Raw genomic sequence first — 26,696 nt, 5'->3', positions numbered from 1 at the left:
AACTGCAGCGACTTCCCAGCAAGATCTGTTTGATCCTTGGCCTAATTTTACAGAGTAATACTAGCTGGTGTCTCACCTTGCCTCACATGATCCTGTGGTATGATGTCACTGACTCTGATGCCTCGGTTTGAAAGAGTTATTTGGACAAATGCAAATGAGGATAAATCCACGATGGTATGTAGGGCGGTTTCACAACGCTCTCTTTACCTCACCGCTTCTCGACGAAAATCTTCTTTTCTCAATTACTTGGCCGCGTCTAGCCGTTAAGCTTCTCTGTCATGACTGTTATACTCCGAAACTTGTAAGTACAGAGATAGTCTTTGTAGTTTTATGGAGCTCACTGTTAACTATATGTTCTTTGTATCAATTTGCCCTTTTCCGTAATATTCATACTTACGTACTTCTTTTCGTAACTCATTATTAGTAACATGAGGATGGGAGTCTTGTTTATAATCCCGGCTACTACGACCCCCTGACCGGAGCCTCCAAGGCAATCACCGCAGTGGTAACACCACGTGTAATCGGGGATTTCTAACGATGGGAAGGAGATTCGGATCGGAAATGCTCCAACAGATCAATACACTTACACTAGTGGCCGGTAATAGGTAACCACGAAGGCAGGCTATCTCTATCCCCTTTTGCGTTAACGCTTTTCGCATGTTCGTATTAGTATTCTTGTCTCAGATATTTTTGGGTATGGTGCATAGCTGGAGCAACAATAACCTCAAATGAGATGATGGTACGATAACAAAACATTATAAATGGTGGCATGCTTCCCAACTCTGAACATCTGAACAGCCTTCAACATCACCGCTTCAACGCTCCTCATACGTATAATTGCAAATTATCTATAAATATATATATATAACTATATCTATATCTTTTGTGATAACGAATTCTTCGATATGCGGGTCTCAAACATTTTCACCGCTGCTACGCTTGTCACTGCCATCACTGCCACCTACGGTATGGACTGCCCTCTAAGACCAATTTGGGTTCTACATGTACACTAACAATTTATTCAGTATCTTTCGATCCAGGCTATGATGATGCTTCAAAGTCTCTACGAGGTGTATCTTGCTCTGATGGCCTCAACGGACTCATAACCAAGTATCACTGGGAAACCCAGGGCCAAATTTCTCGATTCCCATACATTGGTGGCGTTCAAGGTACTACTTGGAACTCCACATCGTGCGGCGCCTGCTACAAGCTAGAGTTTGCTGGCAGAAGCATACACGTATTGGGGATAGATGCTGCCTATAATGGCGGCTTGAATATTGGCCTCCATGCCTTGAATGACCTCACGAATGGTAATGCTGTCGCATGGGGACACGTGGATGCTACTGTGACTCAGGTTTCTGGGCGGGACTGTGGCCTCCCAAACGCACACAAAGCAAATTAAGAAAGTCTGAAGAAGCATACAAGTTCTCAATAATAAATAAGAAATGATGTATGCAACCCACATAGTAAGATACTGTTTCGTCTATAAAGGTGCTTACATAGAATTAAGTCGCGTCTACTTGTGATATGATAGTACAAAGACGCCCAAAAGGAGATGTATTCCAAATGATGCAAGTCCCGCGCCGACATTTAAATGCCTAATATCGCTAGATAGTCCATACTAGTTCCTTGAAGCAAAAGAGGTATAATATTTTACAACATTATCTCAGCAGTAAAGATTAAACCTGGCATAGCTGTTTATGAAGCTCATACAGCCCCCAATACGTCAGCCCATTATCCCAAGCGCTCATTGCACGAGACTTAAGCGGGAACAGCGCTCGCTGATCAATTAGATTAAGAGCGCAGCGCTTGACAGGTAATGCAACTACATGTAGACTAATCCATCTCCATGTCTGACCTATACTGATAGTTCTGATCATGAGGCCCGCTTGATTGATATAACACAAATGATCCAGCATCCTAATTCTGTTATCTACCACTCTAGTTATAACCTGGGCTACTACTGCTGCTGATGCTACTGACGCCCCGGGTACCACTAATGCTATAGATGCTATGAATGCTATAGATGCTATAGATGCTATAGATGCTATTGATGCTTTGGGTGCTACTGATGCCCCTTTTAAAGGTATTTGGCAGTTGTGTACTTTGATATGTGGACTAGCTGCCTTATTAGGCTACAGTTGGTGTACTGTGTAATGGTGCTGGACAACTTTTTCCGAAGTTATTTATAGCCACATTTGACTCAGAGGAGCAACTCAATGCTATAACGACAAGCACCTTTTAGAAGGGTATGATAGCAACTTACAGTTGCAAATAATGATTTGTCTGAGTTGTTCATTGCCTGAAATACTTCGCTCATTGATACATATCTGAATTAAAGTTCTTACCAATATATTTAATTATTTTCTAAAACGGGCATACGCATTCTCTAGTTATATCATCTCTTAGCCCGCAAGCCATCTACGGAAACATATAGTTAAAGGAACACCGCGTTTACCGTTTTAATTTACACAATGATTGGACTGCGGTATCCTCTCATTTTGAAGATAATAAATAGCCCGGGTAAGTCGAGCGCCGGCCATCTTCATTTAGACAGTTATTGGGTAACCTTGGGTATCCATTGCCATGCCAGCAACATTAGCTATGAATTCACCGTTTATCTCAACGTAAAGGAAACATATCCCATACGACTTCCCATACAGACTCGGCTTAGTTCTAAAATAGAGCAGTCCGTAAGACGATTAATAAAGTACAATCAGCGGCGAAAAAGACCCCCTCCGCAATTGGCCGCTAACAGAATCTAGCAGGATGCCATTACTCTAGGCTCTAACTCGCTGCAGCTATCCCGTACAATATTTGGCCGATTGAACAAAAGCACCTTGCCCCTGGTTCACACCCTTGCAAAAGCGCCCTAGTTAGTCAGGTAAACTCGCATGTTGCGGGCCGTAACAGCAGCATTTCTTGACAGCAAAGGTCTTAATTCCCGATTCCAGTAAAGAGTGAACGGAGCGACGACGGAGAAAACGGCCGCAAAGGCATTTTTATTGCCGCTTGGCCGCATATGACTCCTCACCGGTGCGATGATGTTTGTCTATTAGGTACTGCCAGCCTGCAGCTAATTCCATCAACCAGACCATATCAAGAGAGATATCTATGATGCGTTTGCAGATTCGTTGCAGATTCGTGTGTTAGGCGCGCAATGCGTGTTACTGTACCCGCATCCTTTTCGCTAATCTCATAAGACTCTTTCTCTCTAATCCCAAGTCGAGATGGCTTCCGGCACATCTTGATTCTTTGGCATCCCCAGGTAAAAGACATTTTTACACCCTTGAAGGGGGATGGATTATTCCAGTTGTTCAAACGATGCCACATTCGGGCCTGCTGTCCATGGCTGCAACCATAGAGAGTTTGACTTCACTCTGAGATTTGAGGCGATATTCTTTTCAATACTTCCTGCCGCAATTTTCACCATTCTCGCGCTTGCTCGCATCTTCTGGGTATTCAAAGAGCCTGTCATCGTGAAGGGCCAAGTTTTCCAATTTTCTAAAGCTGTAGGTACAATCGTTTGTATATGTGCTCCAGATGGTAGAGAAGCAACTAGGGCGGAATACTGAGGCTAATTTATTCTAGGCATTCATTGCACTTTGCACCGCATTACGTTTCTCGTCATTTGTTCTCAGTATCGTCTGGCGCGGCGAACAAGCTGCTCTCTTCATCTCATCCGCTACACTAGAGTTAGTTGCCCTCGTGTTAGCCCTACCTCTGTCTTTTCTTGAACATGCTCGTTCACCACGCCCGTCGATGCTGCTGAGCAGCTACTTGGTGCTCTCACTGCTCTTCGATATTGTACGAACTCGCTCGTTCTGGCTCTTAGCTGTGACGCGCGCCGAAAATTCGTTTGCTGCCGTCTTTACAGCCGCCGTTGGCGTAAAAGCTGTTGCATTCCTGGCCGAGTCTCAAACCAAAACGAGATGGATTCAATGGGATACTGCTTTGCACAGTCCAGAAGAAACGGCCGGGTTCTTTGGATTGACAGCATTCAGTTGGCTCTGGAAATTGTTCGCAATTGGTCGCAAGAAAGTGCTGAATTTGGATGATTTATTCTCTCTTGATCGGCATATGGCTAGCGATGCTTTACGAATAAAGCTTCAGACTTCAATAAAAGTCTCTTCAACCCATGGTCAGAAGCACGGACTTACCAAAGCTCTTGCAAAATCTCTATTGGGGTCTTTCTTACTTCCGATACCACCGAGACTCGCCCTGTCGGCTTTCAGGTTCTGCCAGCCTTTCCTCATCAACTCATTGCTATCGTATCTACTGATACCAGCATCTGAGAGGCCTGTCAACTATGGTTATGGCTTGATAGTGGCGACGTTTCTTGTATATGGAGGCATTGCTGTTTCAACATCCATTTACTATTACCTACGAGAAAGGACAATTTGGATGGCTCGCGGAGCTCTGGCCAGTGCCATCTATGAGCAGACCCTACGATCTAGGCTCTCGGTAGTCGGTGACTCTTCCGTACTCACTCTGATGAGCACAGATATTGAGCGTACCAGACAGGGCTTCATGTCTATGCATGAATTCTGGGCAAGCTTCGTCGAAACTGGAGTTGCCCTTTGGTTGCTGTACAGGGAGCTTGGTGTTGCTTTTGTTGCACCCATCGTTGTCGTTTGCGTCTGCGTTGTCAGTGTGACTATCGCGAGTCGTTTGAGCGGTCCCAGGCAAAACCTTTGGATGCAGAAGATTCAAGAAAGGGTTGGTGCTCTTTCTCATGTTGTTGCGAATATGAAGACCTTGAAGATTGCTGGTCTGGCAGAGTCAGCTGAGACACTTATTCAGCGCCTCCGCGAGGTTGAGATCGGTATTGGTGGCAGTTGGCGAATGACTATTGTCCTGTTTGTGATTATTGGCTTTGCTCCATCCATGCTCGGCCCGATGTTCACATTTGCCGTCACATCACGGGCTCTTGACACCACTCGAGTATTCACGGCGCTGTCTTTTCTTGTTCTTCTCACAGAGCCACTATCTCAGATCTTCCAATATGTACCTTTTATGATGGCCTCTTTTCAATGTCTTACGCGCATACAGAATTTCTTAGAGGAAGAATGTTGTATAGACTTTCGTGAAGACGCTAGTCCGTCTCATCTCAAGTATGAGCTAAATGAAGGTGATGTAAAAAGGAATATGGGCGAAGACTGTGACGGGATAATACAAGTTATTGACGGCAGTTTTGGCTGGGAGAAGGAGAAGCTTGTTCTATCAAAGCTTTCTTTTAGCATTGCTGCCAACTCCCTCACGATTGTGATTGGGCCTACTGCTTGTGGCAAATCGACTCTTCTCAAAGCTCTGTTAGGGGAGACGCCCGTTCATGATGGTCGAGTGCTGATAGAGTCTGCAGCTCGTCGCATCGGCTACTGCGATCAAACTCCTTTTCTAACCAACGCCAGCGTGAGAGATAACATTCTCGGATATTCTGCGTTTGATGAAGCTAGATACAACGAAGTCCTTGAAGCGACAATGCTTCTTCCAGATCTTGCTTTACTTCCCCAAGGTGATCTTACAAAAATAGGGAGCAATGGGGTGAGTCTGAGTGGCGGACAAAGGCAAAGGGTATCAATGGCCCGCGCATTGTATTCAGACTCAAAGCTCTTCTTTTTCGACGACACGCTTAGTGGACTAGATGCGGATACTGAGGAGCAGATATTCCAACGAGTCTTCGACACCAAAGGTCTCATTCGCCGTCGCAATGCCACAGCAGTCCTATGTACCCATGCGGTGCGACATCTGCCGTCTGCAGACCATATCATCGCCCTTAGTCAGGAAGGCCTGATTGCTGAGCAGGGTATTTTTGATGATCTCGCTTCAATTGGCGGCTACGTCCAAAGTCTGGAAGTCCAAATTAATAAGAAATCATCCGAAAATTCGCCTTCAGACTCTTCATCTGTTCTATCCACTGCAGAGAAAGTCGAAGAACCCCCTGCTACTACAGCTCGCACACCACCACCGGCCATGTGGAGCGCAACAGATGAGCATAGTCGAAAGACCAGAGACTGGTCTGTCTATAAACACTATGCAGGGAGCATGAAGTCGATAACCTTGCTGTCATTTCTATTTGTTGGCATAGCACTCGGCTTTTTCTTCAACTTTCCGTCGATCTGGCTGAACTTTTGGTCCGCCGATGTGACGTCTGCTCACCGAGCTCACTCTCAGGCGTACTGGATTGGCATCTATTCCTTATTCCAAATCTTCAGCCTGGCCTCTATAGGCATCATATGTGCCATTCTATTCATCTCCATGACCGCGCAGTCTGGCACCGTTTTACATCATCAGACGTTGCGTACTGTTATTGGGGCTCCATTGCGGTTTTTCACGACTGTAGACGCTGGTATTGTCACAAATCTCTTCTCCCAGGATATTTCACTCGTGGATATAGAGCTTCCCCAGGCTCTCCTCAATGTCATGGCAGAGCTATGCATGTCTATTGGCATGGCCGTTGTTGTGGCTACGGCTTCGCCGTATATCGCGATCAGCTATCCGTTCGTTGTTGCTCTCATGTGGCTGATTCAAAACATTTACCTCTCTACTTCTCGACAGCTTCGATTGCTAGATCTAGAAACGAAAAGTCCACTATAGTGAGTTAAATCGCGCTGACTCTTCTCTTGCACGAAAGTATAGGAGCTATGCTGACTCGTATCTCCAGTACGCATTTTACAGACACAGTCACCGGAGTCGCAACCCTTCGCGCTTTTGGCTGGACCCAAGAAAGCCTTGAATTCAATCTAGGCCTCTTGGACGATTCGCAGCGCCCAGCATATCTCCTTGCCATGGTCCAGCACTGCCTAACTTTTTTTCTTTCAGCAGTCGTCACGGTGTTAGCCACACTAGTTGTAGTTCTTGTCACTCAGGTCAAGGCAGTCACAGGTGCTGGATTTGCTGGAGCCTCGATGGTCAGCTTAATGTCTCTTGGAGATTACGTCTCGAACCTGATACGCATGTACACCCTCTTGGAGATATCAATCGGGGCTGTGAGCCGGCTCAAGTCTTTTCGTGAGACGGTGTTGCCAGAGAGTTCTCCTGAAGAGAATGCAGTGCTGCCACCACTTTGGCCGTTACACGGATCGCTGGAGATTAAAGATGTCTCCGCTTCGTACCAGTACGTTATAACACACCTGCCTATCGTGCATGCATCATTGTGATGATTCAAGCGTACCTCGGCGCTAACGTTCTCCTATAGCAGTGAATTGAATCACTCACTAGAACTAGAGGACTCTAACAGCTTAAATGCTACAGATCTTGTTCTTAGAAATGTTAGCATGAGTATTGCCCCGGGCGAGAAGATTGCCATTTGCGGTCGCAGTGGAAGGTAAGCCTGCTTACAGCTTGTATACCACTCTTTCCAAGTTGCTGATCATAGTTCTAGCGGTAAATCTTCTCTTCTGCTGCTTCTTCTTCGTCTTCTAGACCCCCTTTCAACATGCGCAGACGGCATTACAATCGATGATGTATCACTGAATCAAGTCAGTCGTTCAATTCTACGACAGCGTGTTATTGCTGTGCCCCAAGATTCCATCTTCTTTCCAGACGGACACTCTTTCAGAACAAACCTCGATCCATACAATCTGTCAACTGAGAGCGATTGCACCGAAGTCCTTCAATCAGTAGGCCTCTGGCAGGCTATAGAAGATAACGGTGGCTTAAACGGCAGCCTCTCTACTAGTATGCTTTCACATGGCCAGAGACAGCTTTTTGGCTTCGCCCGCGCCATACTACGACGACGCATACGCAGCAGTGCCGCTCGTACTGAATTTGGAGAATCAGATGGATATCTAGGTGGCGCCTTTGAGAAGGGAGGTGACATCGGTGGCCTGCTGCTCTTGGACGAGGTAGGGTCGTCTGTGGATAAGGACACCGATCGCACAATACAAAGACTTATCAGGGATGAATTTGCTCGATATACCACGATTGCAATATCTCATCGGCTAGATGCTATAATGGATTTTGATCGCGTGGTTGTGATGGATAAGGGGCGTGTTGTTGAGTCTGGCCATCCTCGAGAGTTGGTGAAACGGGACGAGGGCGCTTTCAAAAGTCTTTGGACTGCCGGAGGTCGAGAGATATGATCAATGAGGACAGGGCTAAGTTTTTATGGAGGATTGACATTCATACTTCTGAATCTTATAATGACTATATGTTAGATGACGACATTGATATACCTAGATAGATCATGCCTCTCGTGCAAGGGCTTAGTTATTGGTTTGATTGTGTTATCATCCTTAACGAGTGGATGTTAATTTGAATTGTAAAAGTCCTTCCAGGCTTTTAAACTCTTCTGTAAGCTTGACTGTCTATTCTTTTCTTTGTTTTTCCAGGACTTCTGTACCCTGGATGATCTTGTTCTACATATGCTTAATGGGCCTTCCGTATGTTCAGGTGTCTGTTCTTCTTATAAGTCCCTGCGCTCTTTGAGCCTTTTCAAACCCTGATTCTTGTTGTTAATACGTGCTTTTGTCTTGCTGCTTTCGTGGCGAGTCTTTGTTCCTTGTATCCGTTTAATCTCTGGGTTTCCCGGCCCTTTGCTATTTTTGGATGACCCCTTATATGTATTTAGTTCTCATAGTCTTTCCATAAATCTGGGTAGCCTTGTTCTACATTGGCCTGCCAAGCCTTCTGTAAGTTTGCCATTTGTTCTCTTCTCCAACTTCAAGGGCCACATCAAGGGCCTTCTTCATATTTGCCTGGCAATCTTTTGTGCTCTTTTCCAAGCCCTTCCGACCCTTTCCTGAATTTTGGAGTTGTTCGTCGGTAGATTGTATTCCTGCGCCGGCCAGTCTGGAGAATACACCCCTTGACAATATTGGCGTGGAGACAGATCTTGCTGCAGCGTTCCAGATGAGAACCGTGGAATAATCTCCTGTATTGTACCACCATGAAGGAACCGGCTGGCATGAGGCGTATCGTTACAACCTGACTTCTTGAGGCCATAACGATGGTACGTACATCAGATCAACAACAGAACGGTCAACTAATCAAGAAAGAAGCAACTATAGGAAGCGCTCCTCCATATAGGTGCGACGTACGCAAGCGCTCCTTGGTATAGTAGAGCGATGGGCAACAGCTCCATGGGAATAGCGGCAGTAGCAATAGTAGCAGTAATAGCTTATACTATTTAAATAACAAAAGTCCTCGATATAAAGCTAAGGTGCCAAGTAACTTACATAGATTACTTACAAAGATTACTAGATCTCTTGACTCCTGTCTCTCTACCTTTGTTAGTACTTCCAGTTTCCGAAGATTCATTCAATCTGCAAATTCGCCATCGCTTGCATGTAATCTGTGACTCTTTGCCGCCACCGATCTTCAACCCCCACTAATAAGCGGCCTAGCGTCCAAGCCCGCGATCGCGATATCGCAACTTGGAGATTTCGCAGCCCCTCCAACTTCTCAAACCTGTTTTCCTATTCCTTGTTTTCTATATATACCACCAGTGTCTCTAACAACTGCCAAAACCGTCGCCATGCCTCGAAAGCTGTCGTTTCCGACCTCGTCGTCACAACTCTCTCTCGCCTCCTCCGCCGCTGGCACCCCCGTAACTCCAACCTTCAGCTCCACGCCATCAGGCCTGTCATCAACTCCAATGTCTGCAACTCCTTCTCCCTTTCCGCGCGCCAACCTGCCCGAGTCGCTATGCGATCCTTCGCTGCCGTTTCCGCGACTCATCGTATTTGACTTGGACTACACACTCTGGCCGTTCTGGGTAGACACGCATGTCACGCCGCCGCTGAAGATCAACGCCACGCATACCGGCGCCACAGACCGCACGGGCGAGGATTTCGCATTCTACGAAGAGGTGCCCGAGATATTAGCCGTGCTGCCATATCTCAATGGCCCGAATAAGATAAAGCTAGGCGTGGCATCGCGGACGAGCGCCCCGAATTTGGCTCGCGAGCTGCTCAAGGGCCTACACACTCCGCCGACGGCATCCTTCCAGGACGAGGAAGGCGGCGGCAGCGGTAGAAAGTCTTCGGCGTTGTCAAAAAAGAAGGTTTCAATTGATGTATTTGACGGAGGGCTGGAGATATACCCCGGGAGTAAGATTAAGCATTTCGAGACCTTGCAGAAGCGGACGGGGATTCGATTCGAGGATATGCTGTTTTTCGATGACGAGTCGAGAAATCGAGAGACGGAACAGTTGGGCTTGACGATGAAGCTGGTTATGGATGGAGTTACGTGGGAAGAGATTGGGCAGGGGATCGAGCTATGGAGAAGCAGGAGGAGTAGAGCTCAATAAAGTGAATAAAGCAAAAGAGAAGAAGTATACACCTATATACCAGAGCCATGTATAGACTACGGAGATTTAGGAGACTGTTAGAATATAGAGCAAAACAATCGAGCAATCAAATAGTCATCATTTATGCATAATGAATCCATTCCCCAAACCAAGTCCTATCGAAATTATCCACACCTATATAAGAAAAAAAATTCAACCATCTCCGTAGATATGTGGTATATTCCAAGTCCGATTATATATTCCCAATCCAGTTAACATCAATACTCCTCACCGCCTCATCCTCGTCTGATCCAAAAGTGTCCAAGTTTCCTCCTCTTCTCCTCTCAAAGACGAGGATGATGATAAACTCATAAATTCCAACAATGTCAAACCACACGAATAGTCTGTCTCCCTCTTTATCTTTTCGCAATATACAATGTCGAAAAGATACGGGAAGATGCTTATGAAGAGGCATTCTGTATACATGTATGCAATATGTGATGGCGCTATTCAAAAACAAAGATGAATGAAAGCATGGGTGCTCATATTCAATGCATTTGCCCTTTGTATGTATCATGAGGTGTTTTATGCCGCGGCAGTAGCAGTAGCAGTGGGCATGGTGGTCACTTCTGCCGTCGTCGTGCCGTTGGTCTTTTCGCTGTTAATGTTCAGCTTCTCCAGCGCGTCGGCGGCACCATCCGTCTGAGTAGTTTCGTCGGTCGTTCCGTCAAGAGTGGCTTCTGTGGTCTGAGTTCCCTCAGAAACATCGTCGGTCGTCGTAGCAGTGGTCTCTGTCGCCGTGTTCGCTACGCTGTCTGGTTGCGTGGCCTCTTCGGTCGTCTTTTCAGCCAGCTTAAACGCCTTGGGGAGCGTGCAGATGACTTCTCGCTGCGTCTTGCCCTTCTCGGCGCCCAGTCGAACACAAGCCAGTCGGTCCTCGCCCGGGACGTCCTCCCAGAGCAGCGGTCCGCTGGGGAACGAGTTGTAGCCCTTTTCCCAACGAACGACGCCATCCCATGCAGGATCAGGAATGCCCAGCTGGCCAAATGTGTAGTCGAGCTCACCGCCGTACTTCTTGGGGATGTTCTTTGGGTCGATGAAGGCTTCCAGCGTGGGCTTGACCTCGTGGGGAGCGAGCACAAAGATCTTGGACACGGTGATGGGATCGAACCAGCGCTTGACCCAGCCCCAGACTGTGCTGAAGAAGATGGGCGCGCCAATAATGAAGATTCTATCCAGCGTCTCGGGATAGTGTGCCGTGGCCAGCTGTGATGCGGCCTGCATGTGGCCCTTGAGGTTCCAAAACTGCTTCAGTCCAACACCGGAGATGTCCACGATATTGGTGCTCATAGTGACGGGCACATCGGCGTGCTCACGATCCAGCAGCTGCGTGCAGAAAGGCTGGTTAAAGCGGGTGAGGTTTTCGTAGAGAGCAAAGAGCCGCAGAAGGCCTGGAGGAGTCTTGCCATCAGTCTTGGCCTGTGAAAATGTGCTGTTTGCGCCCTGCTTCTCGTAGTTGGCGATTGTCTTGGAGTCGAGGGTGCGGATTTCGAAGACGTAGAGGGGAATGCCGCGACGGTCACGGCGGCCAGTCCATTGCGGATACTATGAGATATAAGTCAGTTTCCAACCCTGTGCGCGGCAGAGAATAGAGCAAACTTACCAGGCGACGGCTCTGCTCGTACGCCTCGAGCTCAATGGTCTGGTACAGGGTATCAATGTTGTTCGCCGCCCGCCACTCTTCTGTATCCTTAAACTGAACCAACGCATCGTCCACGATCCATCGTCTGGCTCGCAGATACCGGAGCAGCGTCTGGTCGTCGTGCGAGGCTGGAGGGCCGGCTTTCCACAGGCCCTTCTCGGCCAGCACCACTTTGAAGCGCTCTAGAGCCTCCTCTTGGGTTCCGTTCAGGTGGCCCAAGTGGCCGTTGGGGAAGATTCCCGGGTTGGTGGCTGAGTTTGAGGACATAACCCGGCCAGCCGGCGCGGAGCCTTCGAAGTCGGCCGTCATGATGCTCTTTGGCGGTCGTAAAAAGCTAGATGCGTACAAAACAAGATAGAGATTCGATATGTCGTGTAACTTGGAGGTGCAATATACGAGTATATAGAGAAAATAGAAGGCGATTTCAGCTCGGCAGTCGAAAGGGGAAAAAAATTATAAAGAAATAAGCGTATCCAGGGAGGGTCTTCGGCTCAGCGAACAAGATGAAAGCCCGCACCCAACAACGGCGGTTAAAAGGGGGGCTGACGGAGTATACCGAAGAAATAATCAGAAAAAAAAGGCACGCTTATTAGCAGCTGAAGTCGCGTTTTTAACCAAGTTGCTCAAGCAGCGAGCAGAAACAGCTCAGCAGTTCCTTTGACTGGTCGGTTCGCGATTAATAAATGGGTGTGTGTGGGGAAAAGCCAGGACAGGCAGATCTAAACAGCGGCGGTGGTGACGGCAGCTTCGGAGGCCGATGTGACGCCGCCGCCCTGGAAAGAATCTGGCAGAATCTAAGCAGCTGGGCACCTTTGAAAATGTAATGAGGACAAAAAAAGGGGGGCGGTTGGTTGGCAGCCGATGTGCGATATGACGAAAGCAGAAACAGGGAAATAGTCGTGTCCGTGCCTGGGAACAGACGCTGGTCGTGGTCGATGATGATATTTCTCAAGATGTGTTGTTGCTTACAACCGCTTCTTGCATGCTACAAAGCCGCCGGCGGACCACACCAGGGGAGGCCTGATGTCTCTTATATCATCACGCGGCTACGGAATTACTGAGCGTGGCACTAATCCTGATGCCGATCTCCGATTACAACACAAGACTCATGATATTCCAAGACACTATCCTCTTCTCCCGCCAGCCTATCCGCGACAGCCACCTGTGACGACAATGACTTGGGCTTACTCTTGGCCTCGATCTCTCTCGACAAGCTGTGCTATATATAACCCGGCCGGCGGATGCCTCGGAACAAGGCCAATTTCCGGCTAGCCCGACCTTGCCCTCATCGAATCGATCAGAGCCCAGCAAACTGGTTTAGGTCTGCAGGGACAATCAAAATACTGTTCAGGATATTCCAGCAACGAAAGGTTTTTCGGTCGGCCTAAAATCCGCCGTCAGATGGCCATGAGCCCAGCAATTTAACCTCTCGATGGACGCCATCTGACCTCGTCCAACCCGCCCCGACAATGCCTGAGCTAGGTTCCCAAATGATCGGTTTAACTCATTATGGCGTTAGCCTCACCAATGACAGCTTTCAACTCCACGGGGGCTTTCAAGGCACGTCAGCCGGGGGCATGTTCCGTGCTAGTAAGCGTAAAATGACCCTATCAAGGCTATCATATCTCACCTAGGTGAGAGAGAGTTGACAGCAGAGCTTGATAGGAAAAGGCGATTATGTAAAGGCGAGTAATGAAAGCAGCTGAGGCTTGATTTCCGAGAAAAGCCCAAAGCCATCGAGACCTGCCAAGATGATCGAGGCAACGACGGTAGGCGGACGACGGGCTTAATTCCGTGCCGTGTTTTTGTCAGCTTTTGGCGCTGGTGGCGCATGGGTTGCAGTCGCCACATCTTAAGTCCACGGAGGTTTGCGTCCTTGGATATGACGATGAGGCGTTGCTTGTTGTTGTTGGCAATTAGCATTTTACCCAGGGATGACTTTAGAGCACGTGCATATATGGGCTTCGGTGATTTCTTTTGATTACAAGTAGTTTCACTTACATATGAAAAGCGCCATAGTATCTGGTTTATTTATGTGCCAACACATCTGCTCACGGCTATCGCATGAGCTGTGAAGGATTCAGGACTAGCCATATCTTCAGCAGTCCCATCCAATGAAACTGAGTACCTGTAATAGCTGCAGCTTTCATGTTTTCATGAATGCCTTGATTTTCTACGCTAAGCTGCGCCATTTAGATTGCATTCATTATGTTAGATCTGGTCCCAAATGCAATGTCATAATGCAAGGTCATCACTGGTTTCGGAAGATAGCAAGAGCAAAAGAAAAAAAAGCAACGAAATGCAGATGGATAACATTCGTGAAAACATCTCTAGATTAAGTCTTAAGACTCTAGTACTCTTAAAACGAGCAATCATTAATACTAATTCCATTATCTAGATCACCACCAACGTCATTGCACCCCGGACACTGGCCATCTTGCATAGCCGTCCGATGATACAAGGGTCGATTAGAAGCCACTTGAAGGCCCAAAGAGGCCCCAAAGGCCCTAAAGGCGACATCTCGCGGGACGTCGATCCGCCTTAGCGCTGCCGTGGCCTCCCGGCTGTTGTATTAGCGCTGAAATCAATGCGGGTGTCTCTGAAGACGGCTTGGAAGCGGTACTGAGGAGGGGCTCTCATATATTGCGACGGCCAAAGGAGGGGCTGTGATTGGAGAGTGGTCTGACTGCTTGCTGCAGGTTGTCGGAGCGCTGACATGAATATCCGGACTCATGGTGTTTTGCTAGGATATATACTGCTCATGTTTGTACTCTGCATATATGAATATACACGCTTCGCTACATCTCAGCCAAGTATATAAGTTGCACCACAGGCACGAGAAACCGCTGCCTGGAGTGCAGATGGTGGCTCAGCATCTCATACAGCTGCATCGTGCGTACATGTAGGCTGTGCAGCTGCTAGCCATGCACACAGCCTGTGCGCTTGAATGAAAGCCGACTGCTATCATCCTCGCCATTGGCCATATAGCCGATCATGGAGGCTTTGAGATATATTGCGTCGGGACCTCATCGTGCTTCTCAGCCCATGCTCGGTCCCGTATCCGGGCCTTTATTCTCGGTGCTACCTGGGGGCCCTTTTGTCGACTGAGTGCACACAAAAGAATGGACACAAATGTGCTGCCTGACTTGATTGATGGATTCAATTTCAGGGCTAGTCAAACTGATCTCATCATACAATCACTTGGCCCAAATACTATCTACATGTATTCCGGCAACCTGCTTCTTCTATCACTGCCTACCTATCGGACGAGTTCACATGCTGCTGCCTATTTCCGTGTCCTATTTCCATTTATCTAGCCTTCTGAATGTTTCATTAAGTTTTCTTGCCGTAAAGCTGCTGTATACAAGAATTACCGTCAGGGCGTCAGCGCTTGCGGCTCTCGTTTCACTCACTCAACCTTTCTCCCATAGAAGCGCCTCTGCCCCCCTTGTAGAAGGTATTGGATAATACTCCTCTATCCCGCCAATGCTCCATAATAATAGCTGATGACTACGACATACCTTGACATATAATCAATACAAGGACCCCCCCAGATCGAGGCAGCTCCCCAGCAGAAACTCCAAACCTAGCACCCACGAGTCAAGCAAACGCCACGCCCCTCGACCATCTTCTTAAACCTCCCCATGACCACAGAGCTGGGACCAGCGCCCGCCGCCGGTTGATACCGAAACCAGGGACAGAAGCCGGCCGTGCTCGAGCCCGCCAACCCGGGAACCTTCTCGCTCGCTTAATCCCCCGCAGCATGAATTGCCGCCGGCCAAGATGACAATCTCCTCCAAAGGGCCGCAGTGTTGGGAGTGTCAGCGCCGCGACTCGCCATGCGATGGCAAGACCCCGATATGCGGCAACTGCAGCTCCGCCGGCATGGTCTGCCCCGGCTTCACCAACAACCGGCCGCTGACGTGGCTGCGCACCGGCATGATCTCGCGGATCCCGAAGAAGGGCAAGCCGGCGGCCCGGCCGAGTGCGACGGCTGCGGCGCGAGACTCGAGACGGCGCAGCATCGCGAGCTCCTCGACCGCGGCAACGGCATCGCCAAAGCCCAAGGCGAGCACGCCGCCGCGGTCTCGGATAAGGAAGACGGCGGCAAGTAAAAGCGATCGAGGCAGCGATGCTGGCACTCCGTCCGGGGCATCATCCTCTGGCTGTAGTAGCAGCGACTCGCCTCCGGATTCGAGCGCAAATTCAACAACAACAACTACAACAGTCGTTAGCAAGGCAGCCCAGAGCAGAGACGGCGACGGAAACGACGATGGAGGCTCATCTCAGAGCTCAAGAGATCCGAGACACCAGCTTGTTGCCTGCAGGAATCGATCTGTCAATAACCCTGCGGATGGCGCTACGCAGATCCATGTAACGGCTATTCCTCCCGACCTAAGACCGCAGGATTGGGACTATATCGACGCCATAAAGATGTGTAAGTTTGATTCTCCCATGTTACGAATCTCCACTCTTCAAATCTCCACCTTGTCCAGGCCTTCTAGGCTACAACTTTTCGCATATCTTGTATATGCGCAGCCTTGCGCCGACCAGACAAGCACATACATCTTCAATTAGTTGCTCTTCAAATCTAACACTGAGATCTGCTCTTCAGACAACAACCAACTGCTGCCAAGGCTGCGCGCACGGCAGATCATACAGAATCCCGCTTGGGTCGTCGAACTAAATGGCGATGCTCTCCAGTCTCTCTCGGTTGCAAACCGCCACTGCTTTCTTGCCATTGCGGTTGGCTATCACATCATGTATGTGACACTGAAGAACAACCTCAGCCTGGAACCTGCGACTACCGGGCCGGCAGCTCCTTTGTGGTGGAAATTCTATCTTCACATTAATACGTCTATAAGCGCCCTCAACGATGATATCCAGCAGAGCTTCCCAAATATTCTTAGCATATTCTCAAGCATGGCGCACTTGATGAGTGCAGATGTAAGCATCTCTTTCCTTTTTCGATCTCATGAGGATTCTGTAAGAGAGACAATAAGCAGCTACTTACTTTGTGGTTACTAGATCTTGCTCTTTAATTCAAAATCATGGCGCGTTCATGCCGAGGCCTATCTCCTGCTAATCAAACTCTGCGGCGGCCTCAAGAAGCTGATGAACTCTTCCACAACTCCGTTGCTGATGCAAAGCTTTGTCATGTAAGACCATTGTCCTGATGACCTTCTCGACTCGACTTTCAAGCTGATTATTGTTCTTCTGTATTGTCAGCGGCGTCACTGTTTTCAACACCACCAGCCCGAGTGATGGACTGATGGTCGACGCCTGCAACTTTGACGTCGACGATGTCATGACCCTATACGAACTCGGCAGCAGCCCACTGTTTTACTGTCCTGCTCCCTTGTTCAAAGAAATGTTTCTCATCAACCGCCTACGACGAGAGGCCGCAGTCTCCGAAGGCGACTCTAAACCCAGTCTCTGCGCCATACTCGAACGAATCGATGCATACCCCGTCCAAACCATGACCGACTCCATGGACGCCAAGAAAGCAAAAGATCTCCATCTCGTCTCGCTGCTTTTCAAATCCGCAGTGGCCGTCTTTGGCTCCATGACGCTGCCTTGTACTTCCGAATGCTCCTCTCGCACGACATGCGCAGAACTCCAGAAAACCCACCGCAAGCAGCTCTTTCATCTTCTCGACACCTCATCCGATTTCATGCCGCTCCTCGACCATATACTCTGGCCGGTGATTGTTGCCGGTGCTGCTGTACCCACAGAGTCTGTAGAGAACCGAATGCTGGTGGAGATGTACTTGCTGAACAGCGTGCGAGATCCCTATACGGGAGGATGCACCAGAGTCGCGTTGGCGACGATGAGGAATTTCTGGGATTCGGGAAAGACAAAGTGGGATGAGTGCTTTGACAAGCCTCATGCGTGGATGATATAGACGCTTGTTGCTCGCGAATACGTTTTTTACTTTGGCACGTCTAAGAGATGCAGGCAACTCAGTCTGTTTGCAAAAAATCTGAGCAGAACACGACAAATATACTGTCGATAAACTTCTTAGCCTCAAAGTATACTTTTCCCATGCTGGGTTTACGCACGATGCCTGCTGAACTTTTGGCTACAGCAAGGTCAGGGTTCGAATTTTAATGTTTGCTTTCATGCGATAATATCCGTTATACCACTCAGCTTGAAATAAAGAGGAAAGGGCGCGGTTACAACAGTCATTTCTTAGAAAGAGCAACTCGCTCTCTGCTACATCTAATATCCCGTGAAAGGGAAAAAGCAAAAGCAATTCGTTATATAGATAGGGAAAAATTATCCAGCACTTAGTTCCATGATCTAATATCTCGGTTAGTATAGCTTAATAAAATACATGTAGTTAATTCGTTAGAAATACTATTCTAGCAATAGTAGCATTAGTAGCAATAGTAGCAATAGTAGCAATAGTAGCAATAGTAGCAATAGTAGCAATAGTAGCAATTGTAGCAATTGTAGCAATTGTAGCAATTGTAGCAATTGTAGCAATTGTAGCAATTGTAGCAATTGTAGCAATTGTAGCAATTGTAGCAATTGTAGCAATTGTAGCAATTGTAGCAATTGTAGCAATTGTAGCAATTGTAGCAATTGTAGCAATTGTAGCAATAGTAGCAATTGTAATAATGGCCCGGGATATATTTGGGTGCTGGATAACTTCTCTCCGTGTATATTAACACATGTGTGGTGGATACAAGAGTTTGAACTCGACTCATAGTTAATTATTTAGGTTTCAGCTCTGAGCTCCTTTCCCCATCCAGGATTCTTTGCCGTTGTTCTGAACGAAATCCTGTCTGTTGTTACTACCATCGTGGTACAGCCGATCTTTCTTTTTTACTACCGTAAACTTAAGTTCTGAGGGTCCAGGACATGTCGAAAGAGCCTACTTCTTTTTTGCTGGTTGGGTAATGCCTATCTATCCAGTTAGTTTTCCTTTAAAGTACACCTATAAGACACTAAAAAAACAAACCATAGGCCGAAGAAGATTGCCCCTGGTGGGCCAGATGGTTTGGCCATTGATTCCAAGATGTACGGAGATGATCTTCTTGATTGCATCGAGAAATGCTTCCCATAGCGCATCAATTTCAGGCAGAGTGAGTGCCAGCTCTTCCGCTCTACATCTATGATAAACTCAACAAGGTCTCTTAATGCTTTTGGATAGGTTGCTTCGCTTATTCGAACGATAAACTGCAGGATGTCTTCCTTTATTTGTGCTGAGGCGGTAGAGGGTTCCAATAGTAGATTAATCCAGTCGACATGTTCAGCTGCATTCCAGATATGGCCTAATGTAGCGGTTAGTCGATAATGAAAATCTATAGATCCATTGATCTTTCATTTTATACCAAACACTTAGTAGTAGCCCATTAATGCTGTCGCTGAAAGGTGGGATGCTAGATAAGATAGGTAACTTTTCCCTTAATTAGATCCTGAATGTCAAGATTGCAGCCGAGGCAGTTGACATGTTTGTTTAGGCCGGAGGTACCGTTGTAGACGAAGTGAAAGAAAACGAACTTCGCCCAAGTAGGCGGTTTCTTGTACTGCCTTGTGCATGCTAGGAGTTCCATTAACAGGAGGATTCGATAGGACTTGTCCATGATCATCGACATGTAATCCTCTTGCTCGGCGGTGGCCATGTTAACGGCTTGTCTACTGCGTTTGCGTAGTCTGGGTCGGTACCGTCAATGTCGATATCGGTGAGCTCGATTCTGAGCGGGGAGTTTCCAGCGTTGGCTCGTATGTTGGCGTTGAGGTAGATACCTATCTGTAAGCAGGGAGCAAACTTTCAATACATCGGCATCTTCCAAGCATTTCTTTCCAACATGCACCTGACCCGACTTGGATCATACTAGAGGTCAAGAAACCTCAAAAAAACATGTCCATTCAGCGCTGGTATCAAAATAGCTATAATAAATAATGTGTCTCTAACGAATCGTATACCATCTGCTTCAAACTCCCCATGCTTCCTAAGCCTTTTTGCTTTCTTCATCCAAATCTTCGCCCGACGGCCCACTCCGTTTTAGACCTTCCCTCGATTCATCCCGTTTGGACCCTTGGCCTTGGTCTTGCTCATCCACCGTTCCCTCTGCACTCCTGATGCTGCTGGCCCTGCTCACATTTGCGCTGAGAGGACTCTGCATCCGCAATCCGAGATCCTTTTCGGCATCTGGAGGCTTTGCGATATCTGCGCCTTTCCAATCCGCAGCTTTGGTTTGCGGTACCGGCTCGCCTTCTTTGGGCTCGATGACCTCTTCTTCTGCCTTAGCCTCACCGCTGTCTGCAACTCGCCATACAACCGACATGCGATCAAAGGCTCTCGTCCCTTTCCTGCTTGATCCTCTAATACCGTCCATGGCCTCCCATTCTATTTCAAACACGCCATTTCTGTCTGCTTTGCCCTCCTTCTCTGGACCATTTCCCTCGAAAAACACATTGAACCACACATGAGCGACGGCTGTAACCATTGTCAGGCCCATGGATTTGGATGTCCTGTTTCGCCGCTCAACGGATATGTTGACGTCGCTGTGGGCAATGCGGATCGGGGTCATGGGTTTCATGATGACGGCTTTGCCACCAGGTTCTGTTTCGTCTGGAGCCTCTGTGCGAACCTCTGATGGAGAGGATATTGTCGGAGAAGGAGCCTTTTCATTAGAATTGATCTTGGCTCGAAATTTGTCAATTTTTGAATGGGATCCCGGCGGTGATACTTTTTCGATCAGCTTGGCGCTCTTCCGTCGCAGAAGCTGCTCCATCGACGGGTCATTTGATCGCGCCGAGGATGGAGAGTCAAGAGAGCCCTTCTTCTTGGGTTCGCCATTTGATGAACTTTCTGACTCTTTGTCCTTGTCCTTTGGACTCGAGTACCCTGCCAAATCCCACATCATCTCCGTCAGGCCGCCGCCTTCAGGCGCACCTGCTTCAACCACCATCCTCTCTTCCTTTGAGAAGGTGTGCACAGTCTCAATCTTCTTGCCTTCGTCAACGAAACATTCGACCTCCATTTTGACACCGTTTCGAAGCCCCCACACGTGAATCTCAACAATCTCAATTGGACGATCGGTGTATTTCTTTCCGCCCTTTGTCCAGCGGTCGACGTAATTGACCCATCGTAGCTGCGAAGGAATCGATACGCCAGCTCCAAACTGAGGCCTCATGCGACGCTGCGTGAACTGTGTGAGCGCATCTTCAGCCTTCCAACCCTCCTCTGCAATGAGATAGCTGCAGCTGGCGGTGCCGCTGCGCCCTTTGCCCGCTTTGCAGTGCACCACCACGACTCGATTCTTATTTCTCTCGGTCTTGATCGGCTCTGTGGTTGAATCCTTTGCAACGTTCCCCATTGGCGGGTTGGACGATAATGGCTGCGCAGCCTTGCCTTTATCCGTCCCCGCAGACGTCCCGCCCGGCGCATCCCCCCCGTGCAGCCAATTCCTCATGCTCGCCATTATCATCGGCACCAATCTGAATGGCGGGGGATGATGGTCGGGCCATGGGTAATGCCATATCCGATTGTAGACAGCTTCGTCCGGGTATCCTGTGCCTTCAGCACGGAATTCCCAGATGGCCCAATTATCGCCGTGTTTTGAGTCGAGGAAAGCAACGAGCTGGTCGAGAGGGGTTCGGTAGGCCAGTTGGGGGTATGTCTGCGAGGGGCCAGATCTGAATATGCGTGCAAAGCCAATGTCAGAATGTCACTGGTACCATGCATCGCGTCACTCTTGGTAGCTTCTACTCACGTTGCAATGATAAAGTCCGTCACGTAGCAAAGGTCCAAGCCCGCCTCTGGGTGCCACGCCCGCGGGCTCGCAATGAGTTGTCGCAGAAATGAAGCCATTGCCCTTCAGATGGGAAGATTGGGACGAATAGAGGCGTTTGGCAGAGAACAGAGAGGAATGTGGCGCCGACTCTAAAAAAAAATCTGAAGCTGCAGCCTCTATGAGTGGGCTGAGAGATTCGCCAAGTATGAGAGAGAAGAGAAGCTGATTACTCCAAATAGCAGTGCTCTGCGCTGATGCTGATGCTAATGCAAGGCCAGAGAGAATCTGGGCTGCGAAATCGATGACCTCGCCGCTGATCAGGACAGAATCCTTGGCGTCTTCAATTGTCGGGCTTTGTTAGTGGAGCTCGCTCAGTACAACGGTGGCGTCTAGGGCTTGCTTCACTGGACTCCAGTGTCGCTACAGAAGCTTCAGCGGGCTGCTTAGGCGACGTCATCGTCAGCTTGCCCCACGATAGCACTTATTGCAAGCCGCTGCCCCTCAGCCCGCCCGCGTGCTTCACCCAGCTTTAGGGGACTAGTGCGAGATTAGTGGCGTCACCAAAATGGATGACATCAAGTTGATCCATGACATCAAATCAAGCTTGTTTTGAAGCTATTCACAACGCGATTCACCTTTGAGGGGGAACGGGAAAAAAGAAAAAGAAAAAAAAACAGATGGATGCATTCGGATAAACATGTTTAGTTGCAAAGTCCCCTGATTGGGTTTATTACACCTTTGTTTCTTCTAGTAGCTTTGAGCGATCCAAACACGTAATTGTAATTATAATAGATAAAAGATATTTTAGACATCTTGCCGAGAGAGTTGCTCAACACTATCAACAGCCACCAGTATAATCCCATTACGCGCCAAACTACAAGCTCTCCTTCCATACTATATAACCGATCTGATTTAGCGGGGATAACATGGACAAGCACTTCCTTGCACCATTCTTCAACTGCTGATCTCAGCTGGTAAATCTCACATCCTCTTACTTGCCCCTATTCTAGCCATCATAGAAAAAGATTCGATATTCTCGACTCCAGTTGATCAAGGCCAAATTCGAAACTTTCCGTTAAAGATCACTAGCAAGCCTTTGGCGTAGTAGTATAAGCAGTTGCCAGGGGTAGATTGCCAGTTTCGCCGATTCGCTATTCGTCGGACACAGCGGCCGAGCTGCCAAACTTGACTTTCCATCGAACTGAAGCTTCCCGAGTAAAATACACATAAAGCGCATCGCTCAGTCGCCATTATTTTTCCCGATCACGTGTTTGACGATATCGGGCAATTATGACGTCTTCTTGGCAGGGCCACCGCCGATGTACTTGTTCAGCTCGGTCATGTCGTGGAACTGGACCGCGATCTTCCTGACAATATCCCAGGCTTGCTTGAGCTGAGGTGGAGTTCCCTGGGCGCCAACAAAGTGGTCGGCTCGTGCGGCGACGTGAGCAAAGGAAGTCTGGACATGGCTGCTCTGGGCATAGCGAGATCGAAGGAATGTGGTGTACAGGCCAAGCAAGATCCACGACCTACGCTGGAAAAGGATGGCTGAAAGGAAAACCCGAACCCACAAGCTGATCTCCAGATAGGCGACCACGGTCATAGAAAAGTCGTAGTATTCCTTGACAAAGTTTCCGATCCTGTCGGCCAAAGGGCTGCTAACCTTGGGTCGGGCAGCGCCCTCGGCGGCAGGCGGCGGGGGCTGGAAGACTGGAATCAGGTTGGCGCGCGTGTAGGTGGCAACGTGGAAGATGGAGTAGACCGAGTACGGGAGTAAAGCAAGGGGATACTGGGGCATGAAGAGCCAGACAAGGGCCAGAGCTATCCAAAATTGTCAGAAATGCGATTATGAGCACCACGCAGAGGCACATCACGCGACGTGTCCATATCGGTATTCGTGCTTACCTAGGTACTGAACGTTCTCATCGGCAAGCAGCCCAAGAACACCGTTGGGCGCTTTGGTTCCGGTCTTTGCGCGGGCTCGCTGAGTCTTGTAGACGACAATTCCGTAGGTAAGAGCGGCAGCGGCAAACGACGTTCGGTAGGAGAACTGAGCCATGCCGCTGTAGTAGTTCATGAATAGCCATGACAGCGCATAGCGGGAGGTAGTGAGGATAAGAGTCAGGTGCCTGCAGTAGACAAAGCGTCAGCCATGTATCTCCATGTTTGTTGTCCAATTCGTTTGCCCGTTGGCTCCCGTCATCCGAGAATCTTGCCCCTTATCCCACGCCTGTGGTATTTTGTCTCTCGGGTTGCTTCGGCGGCAGATTACAGATGAGACGAATGGAGCTCGAGGGAGGACGGAGCAAGATGGAGCTGAAGAATTGGTATATCAAAGGATTGTTGGAGGTCATACCCAACAAACCAGGCAACTGTACGACAAAGACATGGTTAGCGAGTAGTTCACATGCAAATTGTGTAGAGAAAAATTATTAGGATTGGGCAGCTACGCACATTGTAGAGTCTGGGCCAGAGCCAGAAAGCGCTCCTGGAGCGTGCTGTTCGAGCTTGGCGGCGGAGGAGCCATTGTGTAGTATCAACTGCTGTCGAGCAGCCAAAGACGCGCCGGCTGAGGGGTCGTGACGTTAGGCAGAAGGCGAAGATGACGATGAGAGCTTCGAGGGCGCGGGAGCTCGGCAAAAGAGCTGGTGGGCGAAGCGATGAGGGGTAGCTTCGGAAAAGACGAATCCTGGAATGAGCTGAGTAGCGATGTGTGACAAAAGAAGTTTGCGAGTTCGAGAATGCTGGTGTATAGTATAGAGACAAAGGAAGCAAGCTGAGATGGAAGATGACAAGGAGAAGGGAAGAAACGGTGGTGGGAAGAAGCAGAAGCAATGGTGGTCTGGCTAGCTGGTGGCTTGGGGGAGCTGGAGCTGGAGCCTTGCTTTATCGGCTTTCTATTGGCTTCGGCGCTGGCTGCAAACCGGGTCAGAAGAGAAAAAAATAAGTGGATGCCGTCACTTGTTTGTTTGAGATTCAGGGCATGATGAGGCCAGCTTTCAAGCGACGCTCTGTCTATCTACTTTTTGCTGCGTCTTTTCCTTTTTCTGCCTCGTCTTTCAGAGGCCACGAGTACAATGCGTGGCCATGTGCTCGAAGCCTCTAGGCTACTGCACTGTCTTGTGATTGTGCCTTGTTAGTCATTTTGCGGCGTGATAGCGCGTCTTGTTATCCGGCACTTTCACGTCTACTATATGGCATAGGACATGGTTAAAATCTGTCTTCTTTTCTGCTTTCCCTCTCGTCTTTGCCCCTCCGTTGACGTGCTATCTTGATGCCACGATGCATTGAGATAAAGCTGCCACTAGTCGCCCAGCATTCCAGGATGCGCTGGCCATACGTATCCGATCGATAACGATCTGCCGACTATGATGAGTGATGACGAAAGATGGACGCCGCCACAGTCTAGCTGCACGAGCTCCAAATTGCTTGCAAGTCTCCCGCAGGCTAATGCTGTTAGTGTGCCACGCTCAGAGGCGCTATGGTGTGTGGCTTTGCGGAGAGGTCGCGTTTGAGTGGGAGATGATGCGATTGATAGTGCTAAGCTGTAAGTTATAGAGATGGAAGGCCTCCAGTGAGCTCGAGATACTGTAAATTCTAAGTGGAGGGGAGATTTAAAGGGCCCAGACAGATTGCATGATTACTTGATAAGAAAATATAGACATAAAGACGAACTGGTTTCAATAAGCACATCGGATCATGCTGAGCGTTAAAGCTGTGTTTAGGCTCCTATCGTAGCAAGGATTGAGAATCGAGACTACAAGTGACGGGTATTGAGTATCGTTGCTATAGGTACTTCACCCAGCAAGCCGCGCCAGCAACTACTCGCGTAATTGTTATTAACATAGAATTCTCATTGGAATAACAATAGTGCAATCTAATGCAACCGATTTCTCCTCTCAGCGGCGTAGATTTGTCTTTTATGCCCAAAATTTCTTTCTTTCTAGGGTAAAACACTCATTGTCAGGTACATGTAGACCCCATGCAGATCGTCTTACTAAGCTAGTATTTCGGCTATGCCTCGCACGCAGCTTCTTCAATATTCGCTGCCGTCGACTCCCGTCCAGACACCTGTAAAAATGTCAACACAGTTGCTACCAAGTACAGCATGCCGCCCATTGAATGCTCCCGGATCTATGGTCTCTTACGTATGGCTTATTGTGTGCAGAGCACCAACTTTCAGCATACCAGAGTGGCTGACTGACGTAAGGGTCACATGAGCCTTCTGCAGCTATACCGCCGTAAATGTCGAGACAGATGTCTAGGAACGTGTCATGCTCGTGGTGCATGTCTTCTGAGACGACTTCAATACGATATTCCCAATTATGTGAAAATGTCTTTTCCGAGTTGCCTGGTCTATGAGCGAGAGAGTGCACAAACTTGATGCGGAGAGTACTCTACTGGCAGCGGCATACAATCGAACGGACTGCTGCTACTGCTTACAGAATTTCAACTAACACTAATATTGCTCCATCTGCTTTGGTCCATCTCATCAATCTATACACGCTTTCCAGATTTCTCGAGAAACCTAATTTCGACGATGCATGTCGCCAGCCGGAGATGCTCTGTTTTCTCACTCAGAGCTCTCCCTTGCATATCCAATTTAGACAGCGGTCTAAGCCACGCTCTTTCGATGTGGCGGCCATCAACGCCCTGATTCGCCTAATGCGAATCCAGTGAAGCGAAAAAGGGATGCATCCGATGACCACCATGCATTCCACACCTGCAGACTCGTCATATTGGGCTCGAGTCTCGAAACGACCATGATATTGCAGCGGCTTCGATACACTTATTGATATGATACTGCGTGTAATTTGGACATATTCCGGTCATTTGGAAACCTTTCGGCTATTGTATCTCGATATGCTCTACAAAGTCGCGCTAAAGGTTATTATACCGCGTTGGATAGGATACGTCGAATTATGCCTCTACACATAGGGTCATCACAACGTGAGACATTTCATCTAGTAGCCTTGACCGCGGGCAGGCGATCAAAATATCCACCATCATGTCT

At 48.5% G+C, this 26,696-nt stretch overlaps 7 protein-coding genes across 7 annotated transcripts; 4 read left to right on the top strand and 3 right to left on the bottom strand.

Annotated features, from left to right (window-relative positions):
• Nucleotides 1–905: 905 nt before the first annotated feature.
• On the top strand, nucleotides 906–1,402 carry TGAM01_v207773 (protein SnodProt1 precursor; the record flags this gene model as incomplete). The annotated part of the gene is made up of 2 exons (XM_018805363.1): nucleotides 906–966; nucleotides 1,026–1,402. The coding sequence occupies 2 exons, from the start codon at nucleotides 906–908 to the stop codon at nucleotides 1,400–1,402; spliced, it is 438 nt and encodes a 145-aa protein (XP_018661534.1).
• Nucleotides 1,403–3,299: 1,897 nt separating this feature from the next.
• TGAM01_v207772 (ABC transporter) lies at nucleotides 3,300–8,084 on the top strand (the record flags this gene model as incomplete). The annotated part of the gene is made up of 5 exons (XM_024550166.1): nucleotides 3,300–3,512; nucleotides 3,592–6,596; nucleotides 6,665–7,117; nucleotides 7,199–7,327; nucleotides 7,385–8,084. The coding sequence occupies 5 exons, from the start codon at nucleotides 3,300–3,302 to the stop codon at nucleotides 8,082–8,084; spliced, it is 4,500 nt and encodes a 1,499-aa protein (XP_024405061.1).
• A 1,394-nt stretch (nucleotides 8,085–9,478) lies between these two features.
• On the top strand, nucleotides 9,479–10,252 carry TGAM01_v207771 (hypothetical protein; the record flags this gene model as incomplete). Its single annotated transcript, XM_018805365.1, has 1 exon — nucleotides 9,479–10,252. The coding sequence occupies one exon, from the start codon at nucleotides 9,479–9,481 to the stop codon at nucleotides 10,250–10,252; it is 774 nt and encodes a 257-aa protein (XP_018661536.1).
• A 564-nt stretch (nucleotides 10,253–10,816) lies between these two features.
• TGAM01_v207770 (hypothetical protein) lies at nucleotides 10,817–12,242 on the bottom strand (the record flags this gene model as incomplete). Its single annotated transcript, XM_018805366.1, has 2 exons — nucleotides 10,817–11,836; nucleotides 11,895–12,242. 2 exons carry the CDS (start codon nucleotides 12,240–12,242, stop codon nucleotides 10,817–10,819), a joined length of 1,368 nt encoding a protein of 455 aa, XP_018661537.1.
• Nucleotides 12,243–15,772: 3,530 nt separating this feature from the next.
• Nucleotides 15,773–17,838, top strand: TGAM01_v207769 (hypothetical protein; the record flags this gene model as incomplete). The annotated part of the gene is made up of 5 exons (XM_024550165.1): nucleotides 15,773–16,044; nucleotides 16,109–16,371; nucleotides 16,549–16,880; nucleotides 16,962–17,092; nucleotides 17,163–17,838. 5 exons carry the CDS (start codon nucleotides 15,773–15,775, stop codon nucleotides 17,836–17,838), a joined length of 1,674 nt encoding a protein of 557 aa, XP_024405060.1.
• Nucleotides 17,839–19,894: 2,056 nt separating this feature from the next.
• On the bottom strand, nucleotides 19,895–21,759 carry TGAM01_v207768 (hypothetical protein; the record flags this gene model as incomplete). Its single annotated transcript, XM_018805368.1, has 2 exons — nucleotides 19,895–21,584; nucleotides 21,662–21,759. 2 exons carry the CDS (start codon nucleotides 21,757–21,759, stop codon nucleotides 19,895–19,897), a joined length of 1,788 nt encoding a protein of 595 aa, XP_018661539.1.
• A 1,211-nt stretch (nucleotides 21,760–22,970) lies between these two features.
• On the bottom strand, nucleotides 22,971–24,209 carry TGAM01_v207767 (hypothetical protein; the record flags this gene model as incomplete). The annotated part of the gene is made up of 3 exons (XM_018805369.1): nucleotides 22,971–23,503; nucleotides 23,588–23,811; nucleotides 24,133–24,209. The coding sequence occupies 3 exons, from the start codon at nucleotides 24,207–24,209 to the stop codon at nucleotides 22,971–22,973; spliced, it is 834 nt and encodes a 277-aa protein (XP_018661540.1).
• Between the last annotated feature and the right edge of the window lie 2,487 nt (nucleotides 24,210–26,696).

The sequence above is a fragment of the Trichoderma gamsii genome (genome assembly GCF_001481775.2).
Source record: "Trichoderma gamsii strain T6085 chromosome Unknown Scaffold_30.2, whole genome shotgun sequence".
NCBI classification, from domain to species: Eukaryota; Fungi; Ascomycota; class Sordariomycetes; order Hypocreales; family Hypocreaceae; genus Trichoderma; species Trichoderma gamsii.
The sequence above is the reverse complement of the archived record's forward strand: the minus strand, read 5'-3'. Positions and strand labels throughout refer to the sequence as shown.